Here is a 10,274-nt window from a genome sequence, read left to right on the forward strand (position 1 = left end):
TGAGATGGGATGGGAGCTTGGGGAAGAGGTGGAATTGGAGAAGGGCCTGTGCTGACTACTACTGATAATTCCACCATTTCCATCTAATAACAGAGAAGTATCTTTGCATGGATTCTTTTTGTTCCTGGTATACTTAAAACTCATTTTTATTCTGAACACAGATTTCTCCACGTATTCCTTTGCTTCTTTTGTCAAATTTCTACAGTTCCTACCATCTGATTTATATTCATTGCTATCAACTTCCCCTTTCTTCCAATATTATTTTTCAAGCTGCCTTCCCTTCTCTGAGCCAGGTGAATTTTTTTAACCGATAAAGCCTTCTTCCCAGATTGGGGGAGTTTGTATTTGGAGCATTTAATAAAGTATTTTTTTAAAAATTCCCAAATATAATTCAAATTTTCTGGTGAAATTCTTCCACTTTATCTGATTCTTAAAGTGTTTTCAACTTTGTGGCATATACCTTTTACAAATGCTAAATATCTATATCATTGGTCTGGATTTCAATCTGTTTGCACATTATTAAGTCACAAGAATTCATACCCAAGTTACCATTAATTTTCAGTTCTTTAATTCCTCTTCATCTGTCAAGATGGTCTAGTTTACAATTCCCGCATATTGGGTATAACACTTCTTGAGACAGAGAATAAGGCATCCATTTTTAACGGTGAGGTTAATTAGCCATTTGAACACTTTACCTAGAGTCTTAGTGGGTTATCCATTAGTAACGACTTTAAAATCAAGATTGGATTTAAAAAAAATAAAACTATAGGATATATTTTGGGGAAAGTTCTGTGTCCTGAGTTATACAGGAAGTCAGACTAGATGATAACAGATGTTTCTTCTGGCCTGGGAATCTCTGAATGTGTGTGCAAGTGCATTCTGTTCATGCTTATGGGTGCACATGAATTTGTAGGCGTGTTTGGGGAACATGTGCATATGGTCTTGTGTGCTAGGCAATATGTGTGAGCATCCTCCAGCATGGGAAAGTGCACTGTTTGTGGCCACTCATCTTGCTTGATGAGAAAAGCAAACAAGGTCAAGTATAGCAATAGGGACATGTATTTCATGAGGAAGGCTCAGAAACCTCTCTCAGAGAAGCCCCCAAACTATAATCTTGGGACGACTTTCACTGAAGAGGGTTAGACTAAAGCCCTAGAAAGGAAAGGCTCCGTATCATCTTTGACCTAGTCTCTAGCGCCTTTCAGTGCACATTTGTTTTTCCATCTGTATCTGCAAACATGGTCCTGGCATGCCCACAGTTGTGGAGGGCTCTCACCTGAAACAGAGTCTCCTTGCCTGAGATTAGATTGAAACCACAGCCCTCAAAGTGCAAGATTCTGTATCTCAATCCCCAACACTACCCTTGAGCTGGGACCAAAATGGAACCGACACCCTGAGGCAACCAGCTCCCGGGAGGTCCGACATTTCTACTTCTGCTCTACCGGTTGGAAGGCCGCCAGCAAGTGTAACAAGCTCTGAGAGACAGCAGATGTCAGTGCTGCACACCTTATCCATGCTTGAGGAAATGTGTCTTTGACCACGAAAGCTTATGCTCCAAAATGTTAGTCTATAAGGTGCCACAGGACTTCTTGTTGTTTTTGAAGATACAGACTAACTCGGCTGATATTTGTCACCTTATCCAGACTCTTGCTGACGCTGTACCGTTTCATGCCTGCTTTCAGATCACTTCCAGCTCTGTTTTTTTTCCTTTTAAATTCTGCCCTTTAATGAACCACAAATATGATTGACCTGAATTTTCCACCTAGTCCCAGGTTCAGTGCCGTGCTGCTGCCTTTGGTAGCAAATAAATAGCGAACGCCATTCTGGCTTCACTGGGAGCAAGAAACTGGTCTGCCCCGCTGCAAATTGCATCAGAAATGAGACTGCTGAACTCCTTCTTCCAGCCACTGTCTGGCTTCATGTCTGTACAATGCCCCGCCAGCACGATGGGGCTGCACTTCAGACGGCTGTCACAGCAGGTGTGGTAAAGCTGAACTGGGGGGCTGTGAGTTCTAAGCCCCCCAATCCACAGTGGGGAGACACTGTATTGTCGCACCCCCTACTTCAACCCTGGTACGGCAGTAATAGGGCACACGCCCTTTCCCTTCCATCTCCACCCTGCACACCAGATGTCGGAGAACGACTGCCTGCGACCTCCCAGCTCTCCTCCCCTTACGCAGGCGGGGCCCTCACCGCCCCGGAAAGCCGAACCCCTCCCTAGTTGCCATAGTAACGCCCTCCCCCTCCGGCGGCCTCTTTCTCATACTCTTCTCCTTGACGCCTTTTCCCCATTGCCCAGAATTGTTTCCCGCAGCCAATGCGAAGCCTGTTGCCAGGCGAAGAGCTCATTTGAATTAGCCAATCAGAGGCCTGCCCATTTGTCCCTCCTTATATGGGGTGTTAGGCGCCTCGGCTCCCCTCCCCCACCCCGAGAACGCGGGAAAAACACCCCTTGCTCCGCTTGGTTCCCGCGCAGGAGGGCCGCTGCCCGGCTCCTCCCTGCCTGGACCCGGGCGGCGGGGGCGGAGCGAGCAGGGAAAGGGCTGGAAGGCCTGGGAATGGCGCCAGGGGGCGGGGCGGGGCGGCCGGAGAGCGCGGGCTGCTGGAGTGGAAAATTCCAGGCTGGAAGGGCGCGCTGCGTTAGCGCCCCGCCCCACCAGGCACGTCGCCCCCCTACCCCACGGAGCGCCTCCTGGTAGCCCGCCTCGCGCTCTTGCCCCCCTCCCCCCGCCAGCGCGCGGCCCGGCCCCGCCCCGTTCCCTGCACGGCCGCGTGGGAATGGCACACTGAGCCTGCAGGGCGGGGCGCCTGGTGTGAAGCGCCGGCTCGCGGCCGGGCCCGGGCAGCTGACTGGCCAGCGAGGGCGGCTTCGCCGTGGTGCGCTGGGCAGCCTCAGGCCCGGCTGTGGGTTGGGGTCATCGGGCAGATGTAAGAGAGAAGGCGGGAAAGCGAGTTCGGCCTCTGCGTGCGCCGACCACCATCTTCCCTTCCCCCAGCGCCCGCGGGCAGCCCCCCCGCCCGTGGGGCAGGCCGGGCGGGAGTGGTGGGCGGTGAGGCCATGTGTGCTGCGCAGATAGGGGCGGGGGCGAGACAGGGCCGGAGCGAGGCGCCTTGGACGCGCCCCTTGTAAGAACAATTTCAAAGAGCCGCGGGAGAAGTCTCTGCCTGCGACTTCAGGCAACCCTCGACCCCCTGCGCCTGCTCCAGCCGCGGCATCCGGGGGGCTACCCTGCGACAGAGTCTAGGGCCACGACGCCTGCGCTCTCCAGCTCTGGAGGCGGTGGGGTCCAGTGGTTAGAAAGCAGCGCGGCCCGGGCTTCGGGCTCTCCGCTTTGACTTGTGTCTTTCCCGCGCTGGGCCTCCAGCTGGCCCCCGCAAGGGGCGCGGAGCGGTGTTGCTCCGAGTGCCGTGGCGGCCCCGGCCCCGAGCCCTGCCCGCACCCAGCACGGCTCGTGCACCATCGCGCACTGAACACAAGTGACAAGGCGTCAGTCCCGCTGCAACGCCCGCGGGCAGCTCCAGCCGAACGGGGCCGTCCCTGAAAGCCACCCCGGGAGGCAGGGTCTCTGTCCCGCAGAGCACAGGGCGGGAGGCAGTCGCCCACAAGGGCACTGCGCGAGCGCGACCTGGCCCCGGGCTCCTAGCGCCTTCCCGCGCCCCGGGCTGGTGCCCCGGCTTGTGCGGGATCCGTTGGCAAAAGGGCGCGCACGTCGCTCCAAGGCTCGCCCCTCCAGCCTGGCTCGCTCTGCGGCGTGCCTCCCTCTCCTCTCCTCTCCCTCCCAGTCCTCTCCTCTCCCCTCCCCTCCCTTCCCCAGGTCCCTCCTTCCGTCGTCACCGAGCGGTGTATAAATCCCCTTCTCTGGCATATCCCTCAGCACGGCGGGACGGGAGACCCTGGCACTTTGGCCCCCGGGGCAAGAGCTGCAGCCACCGGCCTTTGGCTCGCAGGGACTTTGAGCTCCGCCGCCCGCTTGCTCCCCCAGGGCCCCCGGCCGTTTCGTGGTGGGCGACCCCGCTGCTGCTGCGCGAGCCAGGATGTCGGAGAAACGTGCGGAAGAGGCGCCGGCAGAAGTGGGAGCCAAGGTGAGCGTTCCTCCCTACCCCCGCGGGGTCGCTCGCCCCCCGTCCTCCTCAGGCAGCGCGGTGGAGCGGCCGGACCTCCTCGCTGGGCAGTGCCAGGCTGGCTGCTCGCTGCCCCCGACCCCGCTTCTCTCGCCTCCGCTGCGGGGCGCCGGGCCCCGCCAGTTCTTCGCGCTGGATCCGCCGCCGCGGGGAGCAGCGCGCAGCCCGGAGGGCAATGCCCACGTGAGAGCGGCGGGAGCATTGGTGGGACCGCTCGGCTCGGCTCGGCTCGGCTCGCTTTGTCTCACCCGCGCGCTGAGCGCCTCCCGGGCCGGTACCTGCCCCGCGCGCAGGCGGCGCCCCGGCGCCTTTCTTAGAAAGCCCCGGGATTCCCTTCCAGCCGCGGCAGCCGCATGCTTGGCAAGCGGCACTGACCTCCCGATCGCCCGCGGCTGTGCCAGTCTGTCTGGCCGGCTTGGTGCCCGCTGCGGAGGGGGCAAGTTCCGAGCCAGCGGGGGAGGGGGGCTCCGGGCTTTGTTATACTGACAAAGGTACAGCAGTGGACCAGGAGGCGGTGGGAGTACGGGAGTGAGTGCCTGTGCGGGCGCTTGCTGGCTGTGCACGAGTGGGTGCGGGTAGGCGGTGTGCTAATGCTAGCGCAGAGCTCCAGTGGCTCTGTTTATTTCTTGAGTGCCGTGGTACGGAGCATTGTTTGCTCTGACTGGTGTTTGCCTGCGCTGCGTTTGCGTGGTTGGAGCCTGGGACGTGCTGTGAGCGGGTTGGAAAGGGGCTCTTTGTACTGGAGGTGCCGGGGGCTGGACTATTGAGAGGGTTGTGTGTGCGTTAAGGATCTGAATATTTGCGTGATGTGGGGCACAGGGTGGTGGTGAAAAAGTCGCAGGCGCTGCATCCAAAACGTGGGCACGGAGACCTGTTTCTCTCCCTCCCACCCCACCCCGTCCAGCGCTGTAGCCTAAGCCAGGGGATCACTTTTAAAGGGTCCAGGGGCCAAAGCTGTTGTTTTAGAAATGTTTTTGCTCCTTTAGCTGATAATGGTTAATAGAGTTATGGAAGAAGAGGACTGAGGAAGAGTCAAGGAGGGAAGGTGAACAGAGAGAAGAGTGAGGCAGTGTGTAGGGAACAGATGGCATCACTATGACTTATTAGTCCTTGGGCAAATATAAACTCTCATTACCAGTTTGAACAAAGACAAGTCCCAAGTGGTAAAAGAATAAAATGCCCCTGAACCGGCCTTTCCACTGCTGCATTGTAGCGCTGGGTAGCACATTCAGCTACCCACACTTAGGGCAAAGCTAGACGGAACAGCTTTGGTGAGGTAAAGTGGAAAAGATCCTAAACAACATTTGGCGTATGGCACTGGGGCTTGCCCAACTGTTATATCATTTATTTATTTATTTATTTAACTAGCTGAGTGAGCTGAATACTGTGTTTCTCCGACCGCCTCCCAAATTCCCAGTTGCAGTTGGGGACATGGAGGTAAAGGTTAATGCTACAGGGACCAGTCTTTTCTCCTGTGGCTTCTTTTCATTATATGGAATAAGAATAAGATAAATACCTTTTAAAAAGTAGACATCAGAGCTCAGAAGAAAACCGCATCACCTCCCCCACTATATAAGGAAGGATTTTTCCCCTCACTCCAGTCCCAGGATGCCTAGCTTCCAGTTCAGCAGGGGCCAGGCATGTGAGTAGTGCCACTCAGGGTTTTAGTTCCCAGTGACCAGAGTAATGGGGTTCTTCCAGCCACTACTTTGGGGCAGTGGCTCCCTGGGTTCCCAGATCCGTGGGCACGGAGGGATGGTCACTGAACCATGGCTCAATCTCACTTCTTTCCCCTTAAACAATCCCCATCCAGGGTTCGTGCCCTTGAGGCACTAGCAGACAGTTGTCAGTCTCCCATTAGTTGTTGCTGAATGACTGAGATCTTTAAATTTCAACCCCTTCTGACCAGTCCTTAGGAACTGCTGTAGAGCATTGAGAGGCTGGTGAGTCTCGAGGGTCATTTTACCAAGGGCCCGGTCTCCTTTTGTTCAAGACATTGGGAACAAGGAGCCCCAGTGTACGGTCTGGAGGAAGTGATCTAGCTCTTGGGTCAGTGAGGATGGCTGTAGCTCTCCTGCCGGCGTTGTCTACACTGGAGCTTGTGTTGGTGTTAGGACACTCAGGGGATGGTTTATTCACACCCCTGCATGACATAGGTTATGCTGACATAAGACATACGGTAGATATAGCCTGAGACATCTTTTCCTGTCTTCAGTCATGGGTTGGAAGGACACTTTACAGCCATCCTCCTCCCAATCCTATATTAGGTAATATTAATAGAGTCCCAGCCTCTCCTGGGGAGAAGGGACTTCTGCAAATTTGTAACTGGAGTGAGGTTTTGTTCCTAGGGAGGAGGGGGTTGTTACTCTGCTAATGACAGACACTAGGATGACATAGAAATAGTCACTCTGGATCTGACCCAGGGTCCATCTAATCCCATATCCTGTCTCTGACGGTGGCCTGCACCAGCTGCCTCAGAGAAAGACTCAAGAAACCCCCTAGTGGACAATTATAGTACATACAAATTATACATGGGAAGTTTCTTTTTTAAATCATCTCAGTTAGTGGCTGGCTTATGCCTCCAGCATGAGGGTTTATCCCACTTACTTAAAAAGAATATTTCTTCCTGTCTTGTGTAGCTCTGGATCTTTTTCATTGTCCACATAAATGTGTAATCCCATTTTGAAATTTGCTAAACCTCAGATACCACGTGGCAGAGTTCTACATGCCAGTTGTGTGTTATGTGAAAAATATTTCCTTTTATGTTGAGCTTTGCTGCCTTTGTGAATTGAATTGACTATCCCTTTGAACTGAATGTCCCATTGTATAATTACCTGTTCTACCCCATTCATCATTTTGTCATGTCTTGTCTTATCCTTTTTCATTTAAACTATCCTAGTTATGTCATTCTCTCTGATGTGGGTCTCAGAATTATTTTTCTCATCCCATATCTAGGAACTGAAAGAAAAGAAGGAAAAACTGGAGGAGAAGAGTGTCTGCAAAGAAAAGAAGAAGGAGATAATTGAGGTGCGACCAAAGATATTCACCCTCCAGACAGGTTTAGAGGGGGTTAGGAGTGTTTTTGGCAATGGGAGAAGCCGTTGGCCTTGGGAATGCAGGTTGAGACAGAGAGAGGGAATCTGGGAGGTGGGACAGATGAGGAGTGCCTCCCAGTGGAGCCCATCAGGGAGTCAGGTGGCGGAATGTGAGATAGGGCCCAGGGGGAGGGAATTGTGAAGGTGAGCGGGATGGGAAGCTCAAGTCAGATAAGAGTGAGCCCCCTGGGAGGCAGACAGCACGGGGAACATGAGCCAGAGAGCAGTGAGAACACAGCTGGCAATGGAAAGTGAAGACCAGAGAAAATGGAATAAGCGGTCCGTGGTGGGGATTGGTGCATGGTGGAGGCAAGTGGCATAGGGTAAATCAATAGACGTGCACTTCTGGGAATACTGAAGGTGTGGGTGGTATAGGGAGTTGTGTGGGGGATTAAGGAGGTGGATGGCTGGGGAGGGGCTCAGTGTAGTGAGGAAAGGGTGGGATTGGGGTAGCAGATCTAGTGGGGGTAGACACAGACTAGGGTACTAGGCGAGGCAGGCATCATGAAGAGCACAGTCTAGAGGGTCATGTGGGTGACATGAGGAGCAGAGTCCAAGGGGAGTCTTGGAGGGTTTCTGGTGGAAGGAGGAGGCAGGTAGGGTGGGGCTGCTGTCTGGGGGAGTGGATGGAGATTGAGTTGTGTGGTACTAAGGTTGGAGCACAGGCTGGATGGGATGGGCCTAGTTTCTCGTAGCAGGAGCGGTGGGTGGCATGAAAAAGCAGGCCAGAGCTGATTGCTTCTGTGTGTTTGTCATACTCAGGATGAGGAGAATGGTGCAGAGGAGGAAGAGGAGAATCCTGATGATGTGGATGAAGAAGAGGCAGGAGAAGAGGATGAAGGTGGGAATGTGTGTGGGGAAGTTGTGGGAGCCAGGATTGCATTGCCATGGAAACTGAATCCCTGTGCGGGGCATCCCCAGCCGGGGCAGGCTCCCGTGAGCATTGCCTTTATTAACATGTGACTCGCTGTTTTGCTTCTGTCTAGATGGAGATGAAAATGGTCAGGAGCAGGATGGACATGCAGCAAAACGATCTGCAGAGGAAGAAGAGGAGGAGGTGGGTGACAGCATTGGGAGCTGAGGGAGTGACAGGGTACTGTCCTGCCTGTCTGGGAGTTGATGGATTCTATCACTTAGCAGTAACATCACCACCGTAGATCCTGTGTGACTGATGCGTACATCTGTGTAGCGAAGGGAAAAGAAATCCCTGTGGAGGCTGTGTATTACTGATCCAGATCCTTCCTCTTACCTATTACATGTAGGGGTCTTGAGATTGTATGGGGTCACACACATCTGCTATTTCTGTGACTTACAGAGGAGACTGGATACAGTGTGAAGTTGAGGTTTTTAATGCAGTCACTGGGGTCCAGTTTTGAGGGTGGATTAAAGGAGCCTGACTTGTGTTAGTGTGGATCCATGTGGCGTTTATGTATTGGAAATAATAGTGTTAATATCACATGGACAGATCTTTCCAGGTTTTTATGCCATGCCCATCACTGGCCTGTTTGAGCACCAGTCACCTGTAGCTTCTGTAGAGAAAAAGTGATTCCTGGGGGGACCAAACAGCAATGAAAATCATGTTCAGAGAGTGTGCTTTAAAATGTGAGATCACATACTGAGCTGAATCCTACATAACTTTGGGGGTGGGTGGTCAGACTGTGCTAATCACACCCTCTTTTCTCTCCCTAATCCTGGATAGGATGAAGTTGATCCAAAGAGACAGAAGACAGAAAATGGGTCTTCAGCCTGAGTTCTCTGTTCCCATACACTTCTGCTCCCTCCATCTCTCCTCCCTCCATTCCAGCCTGTGCTTGCACTGTCCATTTAGCCTCTGGCTTCATACAATCTCAGATGAGGAAGGATTAGAAATGCTCTCAGACAGGGAAGAGGGCATGGGACTAAGAGCTTCCCTTCCACCCCAATGACTCACCTTCCTACAGGGCTCCCAGTCTGAGGTTACCTACTCCCCCAGACCATCCCACTGCTGACTGTTCCTTCACCCCGCTCCCAAATAATCCTAAACATGATGTTGACCCCTCCTTCTCTTAACAAGCAACCTGACATATCCCAGCCTCCAGACTCATCCCACAACAAGCACCTCTAATCCCTTTTCTCTTGCCATCTCTCTCCATTAATTTGATCAGTATCCTCACCTGCCTCTGCTTCTGAGACGTGCCCTCTGACATCCTTTCTGGGGTACAGAAGGTTGAGGGCAGGGATCTCATTGTGATATTTCCCTATCCTAAGCATTCCTTAGCTGCTTTCCATCTGATTCCTCTGAAAGAGAAAGAAAGGGGTCAATTACATGAAAATAACTTTTTATTAAAGCACACACACACACACACAGGCAGAAATTTAGTTTAACATAAAAGTTTACACGACAGGCGAGGTGGCCCCATGATTTTTTGTCCAGAACATAAAGGTTGTTTTTATGTATAAATTAGTCTGTGTTGCAGTTTCACTCATTTTGGGGCACTTTTAAAAAAAAGAAAAAAAGAAAAAAAAAGAAAGAAAAAGAAATAATTAGGGACCAAATTTTGATTTTCATCCCCCTTTCAGACTACTGTGTTGCTGTTTTTGTAAATTAAAGCCGATCCAGTTGCGGTATTTTCTATGGAACAAACCATCACGGGGTGATAGATATAAATATATATATTGTTTTCAAGTAGCACTGTAAATAAATGCATTTAAAAACAGATGTTAAAGTGTACATTTGTCAGGTGGAGCTTGTAAATCTTAATTCAAAATGTCAACCAACTAACAGGTTAGTGTGTTGAAGAAAAATACCACATGGATTAACCTGAGCACTAATTACAGTAAAGAAGAACCATGGGTGGTGCCCTCTAGATCTGACTTGGAGACTCTTGAAAAGCAATCTCTTGTGCCAACATCTTCCTCCTTCCCTCCTTTGTTCTGCGCCACTGGCATGCCAGGACTGGCCAAAAACACAACAGGCCTATTTTACTGGTGACTGTTAGAAAGCACAGGTCTCTGCACAAGACGCATCAATGCCCAGTATGTCCAGGTTCAGAACGATGCCCAGAATGATCAGGGAGT

General features: G+C 52.2%; 1 protein-coding gene across 1 annotated transcript; it reads left to right on the plus strand.

Moving 5' to 3' along the window:
* The first annotated feature begins 3,776 nt into the window (after positions 1-3,776).
* On the plus strand, positions 3,777-9,915 carry PTMS (parathymosin). Its single transcript, XM_074983604.1, has 5 exons — positions 3,777-4,083; positions 7,078-7,149; positions 7,980-8,058; positions 8,204-8,274; positions 8,917-9,915. The coding sequence occupies exons 1-5, from the start codon at positions 4,036-4,038 to the stop codon at positions 8,965-8,967; spliced, it is 321 nt and encodes a 106-aa protein (XP_074839705.1). The 5' UTR covers positions 3,777-4,035; the 3' UTR covers positions 8,968-9,915.
* Positions 9,916-10,274: the final 359 nt, after the last annotated feature.

The sequence above is a fragment of the Carettochelys insculpta genome, chromosome 1, assembly GCF_033958435.1.
Source record: "Carettochelys insculpta isolate YL-2023 chromosome 1, ASM3395843v1, whole genome shotgun sequence".
In the NCBI taxonomy this organism is placed as follows: Eukaryota; Metazoa; Chordata; order Testudines; family Carettochelyidae; genus Carettochelys; species Carettochelys insculpta.